The 22,160-nt window shown below is 38.8% G+C and overlaps 1 protein-coding gene and 2 non-coding genes across 3 annotated transcripts; 2 read left to right on the top strand and 1 right to left on the bottom strand.

Moving 5' to 3' along the window:
• Positions 1–333: 333 nt before the first annotated feature.
• On the bottom strand, positions 334–15,722 carry ALOX5AP (arachidonate 5-lipoxygenase activating protein). The gene is made up of 5 exons (XM_026708915.2): positions 15,602–15,722; positions 7,905–8,004; positions 6,061–6,131; positions 2,970–3,051; positions 334–1,524 (listed from the first exon to the last, which is right to left on the bottom strand). Exons 1-5 carry the CDS (start codon positions 15,669–15,671, stop codon positions 1,362–1,364), a joined length of 486 nt encoding a protein of 161 aa, XP_026564700.1. The 5' UTR covers positions 15,672–15,722; the 3' UTR covers positions 334–1,361.
• A 5,752-nt stretch (positions 15,723–21,474) lies between these two features.
• On the top strand, positions 21,475–21,548 carry TRNAN-GUU (transfer RNA asparagine (anticodon GUU)). Its single transcript has one exon. It is a non-coding gene; the product is annotated as a tRNA-Asn (tRNA).
• A 403-nt stretch (positions 21,549–21,951) lies between these two features.
• On the top strand, positions 21,952–22,024 carry TRNAV-AAC (transfer RNA valine (anticodon AAC)). The gene has a single exon. It is a non-coding gene; the product is annotated as a tRNA-Val (tRNA).
• Positions 22,025–22,160: the final 136 nt, after the last annotated feature.

The following is a 22,160-nucleotide window of genomic DNA, read 5'->3' as shown; positions in this document are numbered from 1 at the left end:
AAATGAAATCTGCCTGCAACTGTGACTCTTACTAGAGAAGACAACAACTATCTTTCACTTAAATCAAAGGTCAGGAAGAGTAACTGCTCAATAGAAGACCGCATTCACTCTCCTGCAAAATGGCATCACTGTTGGTCATTACAACCTCCTAGTTTCTCACCAGTTCTATTATGATGAATAAAAATTTAAAAATCTCAAATCTTCCCAAAAGAAGCATGGCTGCTCATTTAATTTCATCCCTGGGAAAAAGTATACTGCACTGCAAATTGATGCAGACCTTGCTTGCTTCAAAGTAAAAAAGAGAGAGAAAAAAAGAACCAAAATCACAGAATCTTGGGGAAAATGTAATTTATTTTGCAGCTGGCACTTTGTGGATTCCTTCTGCAACTCTCATTGTTTCATACACATTTGTAAAGGCAAATACAAAGACATATTTTGCAAGGCATGCAAATGTGAGAACAGCTTGTATAGTGGAAAACATAATGGCATCAGTTTATCTCAAAGTATACAGTAGGGCATTTGAAAAAACAATGTCAATGTCAGTGATTTGCCTGTTTTGTGTGTTTGTGTACAATATTACATCTGGTACTATGTTTAGAGAAATACAAAGGAACAGAAGTGGTATTCAGCAGGTTCTGACCAGTTCTGGAGAACCGGTAACGGAAATTTTGAGTACTTCGGAGAACCGGCAAATACCACCTCTGACTGGAGTTTTTACAATATCTTTCCCCTGCCATGCCCACCAAGCCATGCCCACAGAACCGGTAGTTTAAAAAAATTGAATCCCACCACTGCATAAGAACATACTATACATACTAAAGAACTGATTTCATCACTGTGAACAACTTTATTTTAAATGCCAATATGATACAGAACAATGCAGCTAAAGAGATATTTTCTGTTTTATTATTAAATTAAACACTCTGGGCTGAGGATAACCACCACACAATTGAATCTACACTCTGAAGAAAAACCTGAATTTGATTGACAGTGATAGATATAAAATCAATGGACATTTTGACGTAAAATCAGACACATTACTTTTTATCTTGTATTAAAAGCAAAGTAAATAAACCCCCAATAATAGAAAACTACAGGGACTAAACTCATGGTGGCTTCTATAACTTGTAGGAAATTATTCTTCTCCTACCACAAATCTGCTGGTTGGGTACAATAAATCACGTTTTTGTAGGATGAAAAAAAGCTGTGTTAAATCAAAACCACAAGAGTCAAGGAGCATTAGATTTATGGCAACCTAAGAGGAGATTTATGCATCCATTTCAACCTTTTTCCTCCAAATATTGATTGGCTAAGTACAGACATGTCTTCTGCCCCATCTCACCTTCAATTCTACAAGGATTTTAAGGGATGAGCAATAGTGGAGAGATAGTATTGGTTACAGTTTTTATATGCATTTGAAAATCACTTCCAAAAAGAACACCCAGGTAATAATTGAGGACTCCAGCAACAGACATCAGGAACAGAAAAAATATGATGCGCTTTCCAAAGATGTAACCAGGAGTGCTTAAACGAGAATGGAAGAATGTTATTAGTTCATTAGGAAATACCAAAATCTCTCCAGCTGTTATCAAAGCACGAGCCATTTGAATACAGTATAGCTTAGACATTTTGGAAGTAAAATTTTGCATGAACCCACATCTCTACACCAGAGTTGTAAAATTAGCACATAAATTCCATGCAATACATTTTAAAATACATGGGGATCGATTTAATATGCCTCTTAATTTATGCCTATTTAAGATGACATTGACAGTTTTGACAGTGTGATTTTTAAAAAAAAATCATCTCTAGAATACAGTAAAACTGTGAAAACAGTTTTATAAAATGCCTGTTTTAGGAATCCAAATAACAGTACCCACTCCCACCCAATAGGGGACTGAAAATTCCAACACTGCCCTTCCTGCTAATATCACAGCTTCTTGTTAAAGATTATGGCCTGCATACAAAACACTGCACTGACTATGAAACCTGTGGTGCTTGACATTGGAAAAGGCAAACTGGATGAAAGAGATGTTCTAATCTCAACGAAGGTTGATGAACTTTTTGTTGTCTTCTAATTCTAGGTTATGTTTTGAATCCAACTTCCTTGTAATCTAACATTATGTTCTTTGTATGTATTCTGCAGAAGTGCACACTCGTGATCTTAAATATTTAAGATACAACTGTTCTGTTTTAATTGATTTTGAGTTAAGACTTACTTTCAGGATATAATCATCCATTCTGTTCCACAATTCCGCCTTTGTAAGAACCCAATAAGAACCCAGTGCACATGGTGACCTTTAGAAATAAGTTACTGATCTCAGCATAGTTCCAATTTATTTTTAGCATCCTGATCTCAGAAAGGATGTGGAATTGTCTGAATAGTGAGGAACAATGTTGGAGAGTTTGTGAAAGAGAAAACTGTTCACCTGGATATGCAATAAATTGTCATTTTATATGCATATATAACTATATGTGACTAGGTGCACATATGTAACTCATTCATATAAGATGCTCAGAGTTTCCTAGAACTGCAAGATGGGCAGCGAATAAACTTAATAAAATAAATGAATATATGAAGGTTTTTGCATATGAATTTAAAGCACAAGGAACCGCAGAGAACAAAAGAAGGTAGATCTATTTCCTTGATTCTGTTTATTTCCTCCTCTGCCTGGCAATCCCCCAATCCTATTTAGAATTGCAGGCTTTTCTCCTTTTATTTGTCAGACAGAATTAGCTTGAGAAGGCAAATCTGAAACAGTCTTTCCTGGCTTAGTTTTTTCCAGATGTTTTACACTACAACTCTTGCAATCCCAGCTGATGATGGGAGATGTAGTTTAAAACATCTGGAGAGAGACAAGTTAGAATTACAGAATATGAATTTAGTAATTGTAGCACTGGTAGAAAGGAGAAATAGCTCATAAATGCTCATCTGACAGATCTGGAAGATAAATAAATAATGGATTTACCTCTGGGTCCTTTCTCCCAAGTAGCCAACAAAGTATTTTTGTCTCACAAACAAATACATCAACCCAGCAAAGGCAGCCGGAACTGAAATAAAGAAAGGAAAAAACTACTTTTAGATAGGCTGGCTTCACACATCATTATAAGTCACATATGCTATGGTTTACATAAGCATGTAATAGAAGCCACAATGATGTCATAATGCACATGATATCACATGTCCTGCAGATGCTGATGATAGCTTATTGCTTAGATCACAGCTGGTTGGTTTCATGTACTCTGCTAAACCAGGAACCATGGTTAACAGAAGATTGCTGTTTACCAAAACGTTTTAGTAAATGGTTGAAGTATCAAACTGCAGTTTCAAAGGCAAATCACACCAACCCGGGGGAAACAGCTAGCACTTTGTAATGTAGATTCAAGATTCAGAAGGATCTTGACAGATTTGAACATTGGACCCTAGCCAACAAGATGCAGTTCAGTGGTGAGAGAAGTAAGATCCTGCACTTAGGCAGGAAAAATCAAATACATAGGTACAGAATAGGCAGAACCTGGCTCAATAATTAGAAAGATCTAGGTCACGGGTGTCAAACTTGCGATGTCACATCATGTCATGTATCACGATTTCCCCCCGCCTTTGCTAAACCAGGGGTGGGTGTGGCCAGCATGTGATGCATCCGGCCAGTGGGTTGTGAGTTTGAATTGAACACCCTGAATTCTAGGTGTTCTAACTGACCACCACTTATAGTTAAGTGTGCTTGCAGTTGCCAAAAAAGCCAATGTAGTCCTAGGCTGCATCAACAGAGGGATAGCATCAAGATCACGGGAAGTTATAGTACCACCTTACAGGAGTGGGATTCAATTTTTTTAACAACTGGTTCTGTGGGTGTGGCTTGGTTGGTGGGCATGGCTTGGTGGTCATGTGACTGGCTGGGTGTGGCCAACTCAACATCACTCACATCGAGGCATGCATCTCCTCGCCTGGCCTCTCGTGACCGTGGGGATGCTGCAATAGTCGTAAGTGTGAAAAATGGTTATAAGTCACTTTTTTCAGAGCCATCGTAACTAACAACCGGTTCTCTGAACTGCTTAGAATGTTAACAAATGGTTCTACCAAATAGGTGCAAACCTGTAGAATCCCACCCCTGCCACTTTATACTACACTAGTGAGGCCACACTTGCAATACTGCATCCAATTCTAGTCATCATGATACAAAAAAGATGCTGAGGAATAGTACAGAGAAGAGCAATAAAAATGACAAGGGCTTTTGAGGTTAAATAATATGATAAATGGCTGAGGAAACTAGGTATGTCTAGCCTAGCAAAAATAAGGTGCGGGGTAACATGATAGCTGTCTTCCGATAATTGAGTGGCTGTCATAGAGAAGAGAGGGTTAACTTATTCTCCAAAACATTATATATTTGCATCGTCATATATCTGAATCTGAGTAGTCATCATTTTAGTCAGGATTAACTATCATTTGAATAAAACGTTCTAGGTTTTATCTGCCAAAATGTCCTTGCTATAGAATAATTAAAGGCATAAAAGATCTGCCAAGAAAAAGGCTGTTGGCCTACATTCACGCCAACATCGTGCTATAAAATATCTTTTTAGGTGTATGCCTTAGGAGGATATGTATATTATTAGATCTCTTCCCATAGCTTTTAAATGAAGCCACCTCACTTACTTTTCGTGATCTCTCTAGCAAGAATCTTTCAAAAGGAAAATTTAGTATTGTTGTTTGTTCTTAATCAGTGGAATGACTTGCCTTCAGAAGCTGTGGGTGCTTCAACACTAGGCGTTTTTAAGGAGATTGGACAACCATTTGTCTGAAATGGTATAGAGCAGTGGTCGCCAACCAGTGGGCTGGGAAACACTGGTGGTCTGTGAGAAAATTTTGGTGGTCCACAGAGAAATGTCCCCCCCAAAGCAATTAATCCAGGCTGCATGGGAACACAAGGCTGTGCCGCCCACATGGCCTGCGGGAACACAAGGCTTGCATCGTTTGCATTGCGAACAACATGAGGTAGTGAGGGGAGGGGAGGAAGGGCAGAGGGGGGATCTTGCCCTACTCACCCCACATGCCTCGCTTGGCCACCAGGCTGCTTCTTTCAGCTTCTTTCTTCTTCTGCTTTTGGCTGCATGCAGGAAAGCAGTCAGTCTTTCTTTCTCTCCCCCAAACTCTGCCAGAAATGAGTCTTTGGGACCCTGCAAGTCCTCCTGCTCCAAGAGGCTGTGCCAGCAAAGACTCATTTCTGGCGGAGTTTGGGGAAGGAAAAGAAAGACTTCTGCTGCTTCTGTTGTTTTCCTTCCATGAAGCCAAAAGTCTCTCTCTCTCTTCCTCCCTCCCTCCCTCTCTCTCCCTCTCTCTCTCTCTCTCCCTGAGAACGGAGCTGGAGACGGAATTCTGTGATCCCAAATAAAGAACGATCGATCGGTAGGCAAACAGGGTGGGGAATTTTCCTGCAGACTTTTGGGGGTATTTTCTCAGGGTCTCTGGTCCGCAGGATTTAAAATTATGAGTTTGGTGGTCCCTGAGGTCCAAAAGGTTGGCGATCCCTGGTATAGAGTTTGAGCAGTGGATTGGACTAGAAGACCTCCAAGGTCCCTTCCAACTCTGTAATCTTCAGCAACAATAAAAGGGATTGGGGGAATACATTTTAATGTAAGGTCCATGTGATGATAAGAATTAGCATCTATTATTTCCCTTTCCTTTCTCCACCCTTTTTCCTTTTGTTATGTTTTATTACATAAACAGTTGAGGTCTGTCTCTGGGAGCTTTTCAGACTGAAGAGCAGCAGCGGTGGGCTGCTGCAGGTTCAGACCGGTTCTAGCAAACCTTCATGAACGACGATGTTGGCCCCGCCCACTCACCCCTGTGCTATCATGTCTTACATTTCCTTCTTTTGCAGCTGGGCTGATTCGCGTAGCATGTGGATTGCCGCACCTCAGCTGTTCTACTTATTGGGGAAGGCTAGAAAGTGAGCTGGAGAGGTTCAAATGGATGTTTATTGAATGCTGCATGCGCGCTCACAGAACCGATTGTTAAACTGATTGCAGCCTACCCTTGAAGAGCAGGCTGGATTGATTACCTACCTTGGCTGCACAGCAGGCCAGCACACCAAAGGACAGCAAGAAAGGTAGGATACGCATCTCTGCAATTTTGGCTAGAGAAAAATTAGGAAAAGGAAGAGTGAGGGCACATGCCATGAGATTAAGAGAATGTATCCATAGCCATGAAATTTTAAAAAGTAGTTAACAAGTAGTGTATAAACTAAAATAAATCCTGTCTTACCTCTTAATCTGTTAAGTATCTTAAATAAAATTGGTCAGCATAAATAATATTTATACAAAGTTTCGTTTAACATAGGTCTGACTCAGTGCTCTGCTTTATATATCACATGGTGTGATCATTGCTAAGGATGCATAAGAGATTTGTTTATTTTGCATTTATCTTCTTTTCATGATTTACATTTGTCTGTATTTTGCAATGAAATAGTCAGTAGCTACATGAATTTAAAAACTGGAAATATAAAATGTGCATATATTAAGAAAATAATGTATAAAATGCAACATGTTAGATAAACTTATTAAAACGATGTTTTTGAAGAAATGTGTATGTATGGTGTGTGTTTGTGTGTGTACGTATAACTACATATTTCAAAATAAAAGTTCAAAAGTTATTGGGAAGTAAAATTATTCTCAAGTTTAATAAACAAAATATGGCTTATTTGTTAGGACGCAAAGCAAAAACAAAAACAAAAGTTGTTGAGAACCAGAAGTTTCTTCTTTATTTTTTTCTTCCTGAGCTTTTGTTTTCTTTTTCTTGCCTCTCTTTTCTTGTCTGCTTTTATTAGTTTGTAATATATATATTAGACAAATGTGATTAAGACTACTGCACTATTATTACTGTTAATCTTCTCATCACTTCTTATCACCCATCCCCTCCCACTTGTGACTGTATGACTGTAACTTTGTCGCTTGCATCCTTACGATTTATATTGACTGTTTCCTAGTATGATTTGATTGCTTTTGGTACCCTATGACTATCATTAAGTGTTGTACCTTATGATTCTCGATTCTTGATGAATGTATGTTTTTTTTTTCTATGTATACTGAGAATATTTACACCAAGACAAATTCCTTGTGTGTCCAATCACACTTGGCCAATAAAGTATTCTACTCTGCTCTGCTCTGCTCTGCTCTGCTCTGCTCTATTCTATTCTATTCTATTCTATTCTATTCTATTCTATTCTACTCTACTCTACTCTACTCTACTCTACTCTCCTCTCCTCTCCTCTACTCTACTCTACTCTACTCTACTCTACTCTACTCTATTCTATTCTATTCTATTCTATTCTATTCTATTCTATGTGATTGAGATAAACACATGCACACACATGGAAACCAAGTGGAGTATTGATAGCACTGTTGTTGCCACCATCTTAATTCTTTAAAATTAGATTGTGTGGACACAGTACGCACACAGTACAGACCACCGGGTGCTGAGGCTACCAGATTTAGGTTGCAGAAGTCTGCATGACCACTAAAGGACAGCAAAGAGAAATAGAAAACATTAACCCTCTACTATCCACTAAAGATTGTCTGGAGTCTTGCAGCCAAAATATATAAGCGAAATACCCTGTTATCTCCATTGACTCAACCAATAAATACCTTCATAATTGAAGGCCAGCCTTCTAAGGCTGATGAGGTTGATAGCAATTGTATTTAAAATCAAAATTCTGTATAGCTTGGCTCCAAGTAATTCTCAAGGAAGCCACTTCTGTAACAGGGATATTTAACACCCTTAGCAGATTTGAGTTCCAGAAACACCTCTTTAGATTTTGCCATTCTTGCAGCCACATGTGCAACACTTAGAGTAAATAAGGTATATGGAAATTTTTCTCTCTTTGAACCTTAATATGAAAAGGAATACTCACTTGGCAGTAAAGACACGTTCAAAAGCTGATGGACAACACTTCTGATTTGTTTTGCCTGTGTTGCTTTTGCTTTCTTGTTCGACTTTGCTTGCAAAAAAAGCTGAGGGTTTTTTTAAAAAAAAGCACAATGAATTTTTATTGTAGGTTTTGCTTTTTCTTGATGTAGAATACCAAAATTACTAAGAGACATGAATATAATTATAATATCAAAAACAGCAATGTGAAATATTTGTATTAAGCACACAGTTAAAATTAGTAGTTTTTCTATTAAAACAGCAATGTGTTAAAATACGTGAAAATATTTCTATGACAATATAATAGCTAGCTAGCAAAATGTCAGTATGAAACAGAAATATTGCATTGCAACAGATAAGTTTTTAAAAAAATTCAAAATAGTATGGTTAGAGATATAATAAACCTACTCAACCCAACCTATTAAAAGCTTTCTTCCCATCCCCTCAAAGTCTTGCTGTGCCATCTCATTATAGTTGTGGTGGGCTGTTTATTGGAGGAGTATATGCCAGGAGTATATAATCTCAGCAAGATCATCCTAGCTGCCCAGCTAAAGCAAGCAAGCATTATAAGGTCAACAACGATATAGGAAGATGCTGGAAGCAGATTATAATTTATGGAACAATGGCAAAGACATAATTTCATACTGTGTGGGAGAAGGTAATGGTAAAACACTCCTGTATTTTATCAAGAAAATCACATGGATAGAAAATATAAAATGATTAGTAATATAGTACTGGATAATAAACCTGTTGGGTTGGGTAGCACTTAACATGGAACAAGGAAGAAATGAAGGTCATATAGAAACAAAGGGTGTTTATGGGGTAGCTTGAGTAAAGCCTTTGAGATACTTAGTTGTCCAGGTTGCCATGAAGAAAAATAAAATCCAAAAGTTGAAAGATGGAATTACAATGTGAAGATGGAATATAAGAAGCTTGAATATGGGAAAGTTCAAAACAATGAAGGATGAAATGAACTGACTTGTTGAATACATTATATGTAAAATGGGACAAAATTCACTTAACAACTGTCTTGCTTAGCAACTGAAATTTTGGGCTCAACTGTGGTCGTAAATCAAGGACTGCCTGTATCCAGAAGTTTCCAGGCTGACATTTCTGCAGAAAGGGAAGTTTGAAAATCACTACTGTCAAGCTGCTAACTCACAATTATACAGCCATCTGCATGCAAAGAACAATACTGAACAGAAGAAGGAAGGAAGAGAGATACTAATTTGCTCTATTGAGAAAAAGCAATGATTACTAAGGAATTTTGTCACTTCCTCTTAACCGATGCATGACAATGACCCAGGGGCCACTTTCTTCATGTCCATATCAACTAGTCTTTGTGTCATCCCCAGCACAAAGAGCTGAGGCATCCCCTTAGCTGTGCTCCTGTTAAATAACATTTTCCCTCTTCTCTTGCCATGTTTAGCCTGCTTTACTGATGATATGATCTCTGGTGCAGCCACGGGATAGGATCTATCCAGCTCAGAATGACATACCTGTTCCCTTCCAATGGCTAGAATCTGCCTTTCAGGGCCATTTTAGCTGGGGCTATAGGACAGGTTGCACCCTTGGCTTCTTCAGAAGCATCTATCCTTATAACGCCTCACTGGTATTGTCAGTCTAACTGGGGCTCCACTTAAAGATAGGCTTAGAAAACACTAGTCCTGTATTTAAAGAGAGGGCACTAATCCTGTGCCACCCAGAAAGTGAATTTAAACTAGGAAAGAGAACCAGGTTTGCCAGGAGCATGTTTTTAATTCTGCCATCATTAAGTACTTTTCAACTGCTTCTGCCAACATTGAGTTTGACTCATGACTGTTTTTAATTTTTTTGCTTCCTTCCTTGACTGATTGACTATGTGCCATTAAATTGTTTTTTTTATTCCTAGCGACCACATTTTCTCCCTGACAATCTATTGCTAACCTAGTCTTGGGTGGGGAGTGTTGTATGTTCAACACTGCTCCAATTTTGACATACTAAGATGCCATTTATCATTACTGTTGTTATTATGCTTTGATGAATAAACATTACTGTGACTATCTAAATGGGTATTTCTCAGACACTTCCAGAAGATTGTTGGTCATGAGGTCAAAACAGGACTAGTCTTTTCTTTTCTTGCACTTTTTGTTTTTTCTTTGATCACTTGCTTTTTCCCCCCTCTTTACTTAATATTACTTTGTGTTCATTTTTATCATCTTATTTTGCTTCACTCCACATTCTAGTTTGCATGTCTGGCCTGTAACCCAGGCTAGTTTTGAACATGGGCTTCTATTGTGCTATGGTGATAAATACATGCTTAGAAACACCCAAGATACATATGGAGGAAAAGTCACCCTGAGCATGAATTCTGAAAAGGCTCCCTTCTACTTCATCCCCTCCTTAAGCAAGGGGCTTAACAGTATCCAAACCAGGATCATTACATTTTAAATGGGACAGGTGGGAAAATGGAACCAGAGGAATCCTCAGTTGCTTTCTCTGACTTGGCCCAGAAAAAGGAAAGTTGGCCTGATTTCTGTGACACTAAAGGATGACTAAGGGGACAGCATAACTGAAATTGGACATGCTTTCCTGCCAGCTCAAGGCATGGTGGAAGTACTTTAATTCAATTAACTGAAAGGTTCACCTTCTTTTTTAAAAGTTTTTTTTTCTTTTTCCCACATAAACAACCAAGGTCCATTTACACAGTTGCATCACAACTTCCTGAAAAGAAACCTCAACTTTGTTTCCCAATGTTGTACTTCCTTCGTCTGTGCTTTGCACTCATGTCTCTGCATCCAGTTCAGATTGATTCACAACACCAGAGCAGTGGCGGACTTAAGTGTCATTCTCCCTGTGCGTTGACATGCCTTTAAGGTTACAGAAAATTCAGCTGTTCCTGCCTGCAGCTTGTCCTTCTGAGCTCATCTGGACCTTATTTGCACATATCTACAAAGCCTGGATTCCATTTTTAAAAAATTAAAAGCAGTTTTGGAGAGCATTTCAGGGAAGAAGCACTATCATGAATTTAACTCTTTCCACACACGAACTTTCTTTCAATGCTGGAAATAATTTTCCATATTTCATCCATTTAATTTAAAATACTGGTTATTTGTGAACATTGCAGGAAGGAGGTATATGAAAAAGTGAGTGGATAATGGGAGAAAACATACAAAAATTAACAGGAAAAAAAGTGCAATCCAAATTTCTAAGGGCTATAGCACCCTATGTTTCTAACCCAATAGTAAGAAGAGAGACAGATTGTGCAAGGTTGAAACAGATGCATGGATTTTGCATTACAGCATGCTGGGTGAAATTACTGTTCTTTCCACAGGTCCCAGCCCTTTTCTTGTGGAGGATAATTATAAATCAACATGGATTAGGACTATTTCACTGAAAATCCAATATATCAGCTTCTTCAAGTAGGAGTTCCTATTGGCGGGCTATGAGCGTGGCCTTAGTACACTTAGACAATGTATTAAAAACCAGGAAGTCCAACAGGATCCATCTGCTCTACCCAAGAATGTTTTCTTTAACAGTCAGACCTCCCTTCACAAACCAGGAAGATATTTATATCATATAGTTGTCTCTAAATTTTAGGAGGACCCCTAAGTCTAGCACATTGGTCACCCTTCGATGATTCCACCATTAACTGCAATACATTGTTACATCATCTTCTATTCCATTTTATTTTATTTGAATGTTTTAATTTTTATTCTGGTCCATGGCCATATTAAAATATTAAACTGAATCAATAAACAGAGGAAGACTGGTATCTCTCTTCTCTGCTTTAAATTTCACTTCTATATACTCTTTTTTTAAAAAAAGAATATTTGTAGCTCAGGATTGAAATGAGGGGACCTTGGTGCTCTCTGAGCTTGATTGTTTTCTTGCAGATGTTTCATCAGCCAAACCAGGTAATATCATCTGTGCTTGTTACCTAGTCTGGGTAATGAAACATCTGCAAGAAAACAACCCAGCTCAGAGAGCACCAAGGTCCCGTCACTTTCATTTTCTTTCTGTTCTTATTAAATGGTTTGGGAACTTCAAAATATTATACTGGCCTGTAAAATAATGGAAATGTGATTCTTCAATAAGTCTTAAGAAAAAAAAAGTCAGGTAAAGTAAATGGCTCCAATCTAGCACTAGAAAACATTGTTCTAGGAAGATCCTCCTTAGCTGTCTTTTCCCATGGCTGAGCTGGTGTCTCCTCCACTGGTTCTTGAATCAGTTGGAAATTCTACCAGTATGTAATGTGGTGATCTTATTCTGATTCTATTGCCTTTGTTTACTGGCATTGGTTGATAAAGCCTATGAGATTTTGTACAACCAAGGCTGGCTTTGGATGTATTTGGAATAAGGGGGAAAGCATTACCCCAAAACTAGCTAAGTGCCCACTCATGGGCCAAGGACTTGATGAAAGCAATGCCATGGAACTTAACAGAAATGATGCCAGGACTCATGGTTAGGTGCCAATTATTGTGTCCAGTTACTTTTGCACTGACTTCATGCTACTATTTCAAGGAGTTGAACCTAAGGAGAGAATATAGAAGACTGCCAGTAAAGTTACTTCCAATTCATTTTAAACAAAATGGAATGTACAGTATGGTTTTATTCCTGTATGCATAAATACACATACATTGTTTCAATTCATCTGCAGTGGGGTTCTTTTTTTAAAAACAACAACAACCCTTTTTTATTTTTTGGTGTTCAGCTTTTCATCTGGAATTTTCACTACCATTTGAGTTGAACATGAAGCTTGCATGAACATCTGTGTACTGAAATTAAAGTCTTAAAAAGAGCATTATTAAGGCCATTATCCTATAGCTAAGCAGTATAAATGTCTAATTATTTTAGTATAAGGATGGTTGGATGATCCAAAAAGATGCTGTAAATGACTAGTGGGAATATGGCCCAACCCTTCTTCCTCTTCATTCCCCTTACCTTCCCCAGACATTTCATCCAGCTCAGCAGGGAACAAGGAAATGGAAGATTTGCAACTGAGTGGTAGATTCCATGTTTTACATGCAAAAATTCCACACTTAATTCCTGGCATTTCCACTCTAAGCATCTATAGAACCTTTTCCATCACTTTAACTGATATTCAACTCTATGAATCAACAAACCTGAATCAGTACAAGGCAGATGGTTGTTATAACTGTTATTAAAAAGAAATACCCTTTTCCCTCTGAAAAAAATGTTGTTCAAAATAAGCAGCAAACGTCAAGAAATGGATAAAAACTATTATAGCTCACAAGAAAATAAAATAGCTGTAAAGAGAAAACACTCATAGGGGTTGTTGTTAGTTATCAAAGGAATGGGCTTATTGAAAGAAAATGGTGGATCATTAAAAAGGAAGGGAATTTAACCTCCAGAAGGAAGGAAGGGCCAGAACTGTTATCTTTAAGAAACTCCTCTGATGGTAATCGTATATTTGAGAGCTGAGGGATTAAGGCCAAGTCAATGCTTCAAGTAATGCAAATATAGTGCTGGATAATAAATTTCTAGTCCAGTTTGTAATTTGCCACATCCAACTTTTTCTCTTACAATTTTTGTCAAGTAAATTTTAGTTGACGATGCATACTATTAATCCATATTGAATACTTAAAAGCATAATATTAAAACTGCTGAATTTGATCCTTTTTGCCAACCAATTAAAAAACATATGCAGGAAACACACAACAATAGTAGTGGGAGACTTCAATTATCCTGATATCAACTGGAAAATTAATTCTGCACCAAGTGAGAAATCAAATAATTTCCTAACCAACCTAGCTGACAACTTTGTTGTCCAAAAGGTAGAGGGTGAAACTAGAGGGACAGCCATACTGGACTTAATTTTTACAAACAGAGAAGAAGTGGTAGAGGGAATTGAAACTGTGGGAACCTTGGGTGAGAATGACCATGGCAGAATATCAGCAGATAGCCAGAATCTGCAAAGACGAAGTCAGGATAGCAAAAGCTCAGAACGAACAAAGACTTGCATCAAAAGTCAAAAACAATAAAAAAAAGTTTCCTCCAACATATAAATAACAAGAAAAAAATCAAGGAAACAGTCGGTCCACTAAAGTGAGAAGATGGCAAGGAAGTAATAGGCAACAGAGAGAAAGCAGAACGGCTTAACTCATTCTTTGCAGTGTTCTAGGTCCTAGGAGGTGCAACTTTAACAAAATTGGAAGCCATCAGGTTGCCAAGAAAAAAAAGAAGCAGCAATTTATCAACTAAAACTCATGTATTTATTAAATCTATAAGGAGTCCCAAATGTCTGATCATTATATCAATACATTTAATCAAAAATAAATGTTTTGTGTGTGTTTGTGTGTACATGAATAAAATCTTTACATATTTCTCAAAATTGAAACAAGTCAAACAAAGGTATGTAATTAATATAATTAATTAAAGTAATCTGATAAGCAGGATGAAAATAAATCTCCAGTGCAACTGGAATGGACTAAGAAATTTGATCCGCAATACATCAAGCATACCACATCTTAGATAATAATAACTGAAAACTGCTTCAATTCATATTAGATTGTCAGTGCTAGGAAATTAGTAGTGCCACTGCAGTCTTTTTCTAAAGAAACTCTCAGTATAAGAAAAGTAAATATAGTATTCAAATGGTTTACTATTAAGATATTGAATTTTGAAACAGCCACCCTTCAAAATTGATGAATTTTTTACTGAAAAGTATCAGACGCATCTTATTGGATTTTTGATGAGGAAGGCCTTTGCGATATTTTGTCTCCACTGACTCTATCAAGGAAATTCTGAAGGATTATTTTTTCTTGAGAAAAATGGAAAGAAGGTCTTACACTCTTGTCTGAAGAGCCAGACAAAATAAATTCCATTAATTATTTCTAATTCAGAGTATGGATTGGTTGTTACAGAGCTTTGCTGAGATATCCTACTAAAATAACTCTCTGTATTTAATCCATATTAATCTTTCTTAATGCAAATTACTAATACCACTCTATAAAGCCTTAGTAAGACCACACCTAGAGTACTGCATGCAGTTTTGTTCACCACATTACAAAAAAGATGTTGAGACTCTAGAAGAAGTACAGAGAAGAGCAACCAAGATGATTAGGGGACTGGAGGCTAAAACATACAATGAATGGTTGCAGGAACTGGGCTTGGCTAGTCTAGTAAAGAGAAGGACCAGGGGAGACATGATAGCGGTCTTCCAATATTTGAGGGGCTGCCACAGGGAGGAAGGGGTCAAGCTATTTTCTAAAGCGGCTGTAGGCCAGACAAGGAATAATGGATGGAAACTGAACAAGGATAGATTTAACCTGGAAATAAGGAGAAACTTTCTGACAGTGAGAAAAATCAACCAATGGAACACCTTGCCCTCAGAAGTTGTGGGAGCGCCATCTCTTGAGACTTTCAAGAAGAGACTGGACTACCATTTGTCAGAAATGGTGTAGGGTCTCCCGCTTGGGTGGGGGGTCGGAGTAGATGATCTATAAGGTCCCTTCCAACTCTGATTATCTGTTAATTAAATCTGTCTGATCCAGGAAACCCCCAACCCCGAAGGAAACGAAAAGCAAATAGCTGGAAATTTTCAAATGACTTCAACAGGCATGAAGGCATTCACAAACAAGTCCATGAAAACACATCATTCCACCCACCCAAGGCAAAATATATCTTTCTTTCTTGGGTTTGCATACAATTCTTGGTTTCGTATGCAATCTTCAGCCTTACCATTTTGGATGACACTTAGGAGGGTGACAATCACCAGAAGAACAATGTAACCAACCATGTCTTGGTCCATGCTGACAGCTTGTCTTGTGAAGGTTTTCTGTGTAGTTCTCTTTGGCAACTCAGCTATACAAACCACACAAAGAGGAAGTTATTGTCTCCCTTATCTTGCATAATGGAAGTTTTTTATGGCTTCACAGTCTGCAATTTGATAGTGTGTAATATATTCAGTTCAACCGTCTTCATTTATGAATACAATACATTGATCAGCTACATGTTAAAGAGCTCTCATTTTATTTGGCATTTTTCATCTGATAGTCCATTGTTACCATTATTAAGAATATACTAATCATAATATATCCTAACATGTACAATTAAAATAAATTTGAATCAATCTTGCCATGTTCAAAACCTGTCATTCTTTGTAGCTTTTTTTCAATTTGTCCATTTCAATTTATCTCTGGTTGGTGTATACTAACTTTAATACATACCTTTTCAAAACATGTGCAATTGTCTGTAATATGGCATATTTTGGTTAAATAGGAATAATTTTATATAGTTTTCCTAAATGTATGAATTTTGTGAAGGTTTTTACTAATAGAGTATGCATTATTACTGCTTGAATGATGAAGTGCTTAGAAAGATTCAGAGGTGCAAAAAGGATAACTGAGTTTTCACTATGTGTTGGTTCAAAAAGCTTTTTGCATTGTAGCAGAATCCTATCTCTAACATCAATGGAGTTTCTAGGAATAAAAGATGGCAACTAACATAGTCTAGTAGGGAGCAACCTTTTTATGTCATCCGTGAAAAATTAAGTTGGAGCATTGGATATGTTAATTTTTCAAAGTAGCAAATCACAAATAGGCGTCTGGGATCTTAAATAATTATTTAAGATGATTTATGAGGGTGTAATTAGCAAAAAATTGTTGAAAGGTGTCAAAATGCCTTTCTTTCGAGGATTTGATTTTCTCACTGGGAGAGCTCCGGCGCAAGGATATGGACAACTGCTTGAAAGCTGGATCTTTTTATTTTTCAGGAAGGCAGAGAACAGCGAGAAGTCTGCGTTCCTGGGCTAGCTAGCTTCTTATGGTAAGTCCCTCGTTTTTTATACCCTTTTCTCCCTTTGTAAATTGATTTTGTGTGAGTGTTTGTATCTGTGCCTAATGTTTCAAATCCTGTTTGAGTTTGTCTTTATTTCCGCCGGAGGGCAAACTCCGCGGGGTGGCCACATTGTATTATTGGTTTTCTGTAATCTCTTTTAGCTTTAAGATAGTTTTTCATATTTGTTCTGTGGCAATCTCCTGTCTGTCCCTTTTGTAATTTATATTTTGTGTCTTTTGTCTGTTTGTTTTGCTTATTTGGTATGTCCTGTGTTTGAAAGGGTTTTCTAAATTATCTTTTGTTTCCTTTTCCTATTTGTCTAGTTTTCTTAATTACTTAGGCTTTTCTCTATAGGGATTCTTTAATACTTTTTATTTGATTCCTTTTCCTATGTAAGTTTGTTTTCTGGCTGACCTGATGTTTCCCTTGGGCTTTTCCTGTTTTTTGTGACACTACTGCCTTTGTAAAATTCCCTTTCCACAAAACTATTGAATGGTAACGCGGGGTTCCCAATTCAGAAAACATGTATACTGTATTCACTTAACATTTTTAAATATCAGGGTGAGTCTTTTTGAAAACTCTGTACAAATTTGAAAATATATCTGGATTTCTGAAATTCTTTGCTTTCAAATGCATTTGAAATTTGAACTAATTATTTCTCGTTCAGTTGCAACCTTCAGTTGCAAGACATTATTTTATTTTTATTTAGTTTGTCAAGCATGTATAAGAAAACAAGTATAAGTATGAACATAACATATAAACGTGTAAATATAAACAGGTATAATCACTCTGAGAAGCAAGAGCCGAAGACAGAAGCCTGAAGATGATGAATGAGACTTCATCGAAACGTTGCCTAGATACTTCGAATCTTACGCGGGAGAAAACCCGAACAACCAAAGATCCACAAACAGGTATAAGTATATATATAATAAATGAGTACAAATAAATGGGAACAGTAGGATAGGAACAGTAGGCACACTGGTGCGCTTATGCACGACACGTAGTCAACGTTGCTTTGTAGGGCAGAAGTATTGTCAGTGGTGTTAAATAGTTTTACGTCATCAGCGAAGAGAACGCAGTTGCTTTTAATATGATCAAAGTCGTAATCAGGGGCACTGTAATATAGTAAGAAGCAAAGTTTATGGACAGATTGCAGATGATGGTCTTAGGAAGATCGATTTCCTGTGTAACTTGAATCTTTTTCAGATCTCGGGACTTTTTATGGAAAATGGCAACACCCACCCCCTCTACGGTTTTCATGGTCAGATTGGAAAACATGATAGTCATGTACTGTGGTAATGGAGTCTGGAAAGGATACATTCAACTACATCTTGCAGACAAAGATTAGATCAAAAAGGGCTGCATTTAGGAGGAGGAGGAATTCAGGCATTTTATTTGCGAGGCTTCTTGCGTTCAGTAGCTTGCATTTACAGTCTGTTGTGGTGGACCTGGAGGAAGTTGGGGGTGTTTGTGCCTAGTTTTGGTTTTTAGGGGTGGTGGTTGTTGGGACGTATGAAGTAGGTCTTGCGTTTGATACAGTCAGTGCGGTAGTTGATGTATAGGTCTGTCTCACTTTGGTCCTGGCATCTTTTAAGCTCTGAGTGGAGCTCGTGAGTGTGGGCAAGTTGTAGTATTTAAAGGTCAGGCCATGAGCAAAGTTTCTTATGGTTAGTACTGCTTTTTGCAACTTCACTTAAAATTCTGTAGTTCTTTAGAAGTTGTGGTTAGTCCATTGGAAGAAATACATCCCACTTGTTTTTTGGAACCTAAATTTAGCAGGCTTTGTTGGAGAAAGAGGGCTTAACACTTCAGTTTTCCCTCATAAACTTGTGTAGGTCTGTCTAGGTATCTATCATTTAATCTATCATCATCTATCTATCATCTTTCCTCTAATCATTTACTCTATTTACCCACCTAGCTGTCTATCAAGTGGCTCAATCTCAAAATAGCTGTGACTTGCGTTTCCCCCATTTTGTCCTCACCACTGCCAGCACATTTCCCAAAGCTGGTGATGCCAGTTTGGGGAAGTGAAGTCTAATTCCCAGGGAGAGTGGCTGGCAGTTGTCAAAAGCTTGCAACAGCAACAGATGAGAGCCACCTGGATCCTCATCTGAATGCAACAGAGGTGGCATTCAGCAGGTTCTGACCAGTTCTAGGGTCTCTACAGAGGACCCAAAGAGGAAGCAGGAAACCACCTTTGAGACTGAGGGCAGCAAGGGGCCAGGACAAATGGGAAAGCACCGGTTCTTACATCAGTGTACTTGCAGCTCATACTCTGATTGGGACTCCTCCTTAACCCGCTAGTGAGAGCAGGTTGAATCTACATCTACTGTCCAATTGGACTGAAGCCTGGAATACCAACAAGCCTGTAATGTTCCAAGAAGTCGTCTAGTTAGAGGTGAAAAACTAAAACCCATGAGAATCCTTACTTCATTCTGACTATTTATATTCATTACAAAAAATCCTCTTCATTTGCTCTCCTTTTAAAATATTGTGCGTACATGGTTTTTGCTGTCTTGGCCCTATGATCTTTGTCTGATGTTTGTCTGAAATGGTATACGGTTTCCTGCCTGAGAAGGGGGTTGGACTAGAAGACTTCCAAGGTCCCTTCCAACACTGTTATTCTCTTCTGTTCTGTCTCATGCTTGATTTAAGGAGGGGTTCAAGAGGCATTGACCACATGAGCCCAAGGAAAGGCACACGATTTACTGAAAGCTTAGTGAGGGCACTCGCTCTCTAAGCGTTGCTATTTTCTCTAAATGGAATTTGTCCATAATGGCAAATCAAGGGCAGCCTCTTGTGAAGGGAGACTACCCTTGCCCCTCACAAGGCAATTGCTACCACTTCTGTTTTCAAAGAGTCATCCACATTCATGAATCTGGTCCTTCTTGCCTCTCTCTGGCCAAACAAATAAGGTAGGAGAGGTAAGGATCCAGGTGGCTCTCATCTCACAGAGTACCTCACTGAGATCAGTAGAACCAGAGGTGGCATTCAGCAGGTTCTGACCAGTTCTGGAGAACTGGTAGTGGAAATTTTGAGTAGTTTGGAGAACCGGCAAATACCATCTCTGACTGGAGATTTTACAGTATCCTTCCTTTGCCATGCCCACCAAGCCACATCCACAGAATTGGTAGTAAAAATTTTGAATCCCACCACTGAGTAGAACCAGAGGTGGGATTCAGCAGGTTCTGACCAGTTCTGGAGAACCAATAGCAGAAATTTGGAGTAGTTTGGAATACCACAACTGACTGGTCCTGCCCCCATCTATTCTCCACCTCACGAGTCCCACCTGTTCGGCTTGGTCTTCTTTTGTTGCCCTGCACAGGAGAACAGAGCTGGAAAGCAGGTTAGTGGGGTGGGGAAGAGAATGGGGATTTTGTAGTATCCTTCCCCTGGAGTGGGATAGAAATGGAGATTTACAGTATCCTTCCCCTGCCACTCCCACCAAGCCATGCCACGCTCACCAAGCCGCACCAAGAACTAGTAGTAAATTTTTTTGAATCCCACCACTGAGTAGACCCCACAGGCTGAAATGAATCTCTGGTGCAGAAAGGTACTCATATCATCATTTCCTTGGGCTCTACTCAGCCAAGGTTGTGAACATATCTAATATCCCTTTCTACTCCTATTTGCACCATAACAGCCCTGTGAGGTGTGTGGAGCTAAGAGAGATGACTGGTTTAAAGTCACCCAACTGGCTTTCAGAGCTGAGACTAAAACTCAGCTCTGTTGTCTTGGCAGCAGGTGTTCCTTCTTGCTCTTCAAGGTCATTCCCTCTGGCCCTACAAGGGTTGGTTGCTTTGAATACGATTCCTTAGACATGCTTTTCAAAAGAAAAAAAAAACATTCTCCAAAAGAACCGGGGGTTCCATTAAGGCAAGATTGGGAGACAGAAGTCATCCATGCCAACAGCCCCCAACCTTTGGGGTGCCATGGACTGGGCACGTGAGAGAAAGGGCACGTGGTTTCGTGTACTTCCTGCATCCTGAAGATGGGGCTTCAGTTTGGTTTCTATTTACAGGGGTCTCCAACCTTGGCAACTTTAAGACTTGTGGACTTCAGCTCCCAGAATTCCTTGCTTTGCTTTGCTTTGCTGCTTTCTGAGGAATTCTGGGAGTTGAAGTTCACAAGTCTTAAAGTTGCCAAGGTTGGAGACCTCTACCATGCTGCAATGGCCTAGTGCCGGTCCACGGACTGGGAGTTGGGCACCTAGAAGATTCCCAATTCATCCTAGTTTGTGCTACTTCCGCCTGATGGAATTGGGAGGAAGGAGGGTTAAAAAAACCGAACCCCTCCATCTGTGACCCTGCAATTCAAGCCCTGTTTTTGTTTTGCTGTGTCCAGGATGCCCCTGGTACTGTTGCCTCTGCAGAAAGACCTATAATCCTGGCTTAATTTTATTTCTCCCTCTCATAGGTGGGGTGGAGTGGAGGGACAATTAATTCAAGGCTGCAAAAATCCGGATTACCACTGGATGGCAGCAAAATCTATGCAGCCCGGATTTAATTTGTGATCACAAAGGAGGCCTTAGAAATGTTGGACTCAGTCTCAAATCTGTTCTCAGTCAGTTCTCTTTGTTCACAACTTTAAAGGCTTTCGTGCAGGGAATGCATCAGTCTTCCTTTAGTTGTTCGGGAAGAAATACACATACGTTGCAATCCTAACGTGGCACTGATTTTGGAAATAGATTGTTCAATCTCTCTGAAGAAATGCAGCGTAATTCTAAAGGATTGAAAGTATTAGTATGTCTGCGGCAAACACCAAACGGCAAGCCAGTCTCTGTGGCGCAATCGGTTAGCGCGTTCGGCTGTTAACCGAAAGGTTGGTGGTTCGAGCCCACCCAGGGACGGGTTTCTTTTAACTGCTTTGAGCCTAAAAAGCACGTGATTAGGAGAGAAGCCATTGAGGATTATATCCTGGTCTTCGGTTTCTAGTACTTTACTTAGGCTTGATACTGTATTGCTGAAAATGCTCTTGTTTTGCTCCAATAAAAGCATCCAGAAGAACAAACAAAATGCTCTTGTTTTGCTCCAATAAAAGCATCCAGAAGAACAAACAAAATGCCAGGCAAAATTTATTTGAAGATTTGTAGGCTGGATGGGTAGATAGCTGGGACTCCTCTGTGGTGTATTTGCGAAAACAAATAGGATATTTTTAAAACGTGAAAGAAAAATATTACTGAGAAAATATTCAGTAAGTTGTTTTGAGTATGTTTTCTAAATACTATTTTAAGAAAGAACTGCGACATAGAAGTTTCCGTAGTGTAGTGGTTATCACGTTCGCCTAACACGCGAAAGGTCCCCGGTTCGAAACCGGGCGGAAACATTTCTTTTCGTCTCCTCTCACTTTGAAATCTTACATTACAGGAAACTAGTACATCGGAAGCCAAGTAAGACTCCTGCGCCTTCCCTGCAAATGAAATCCTTCATTGCTTAATAATTGCCCGTGTTTCCCCATAAGC

The sequence above is a fragment of the Pseudonaja textilis genome, chromosome 7, assembly GCF_049901715.1.
Source record: "Pseudonaja textilis isolate UNSWEBS1 chromosome 7, rPseTex1.2, whole genome shotgun sequence".
NCBI lineage: Eukaryota > Metazoa > Chordata > Lepidosauria > Squamata > Elapidae > Pseudonaja > Pseudonaja textilis.
This window is presented reverse-complemented; position numbering and strand designations above follow the sequence as displayed.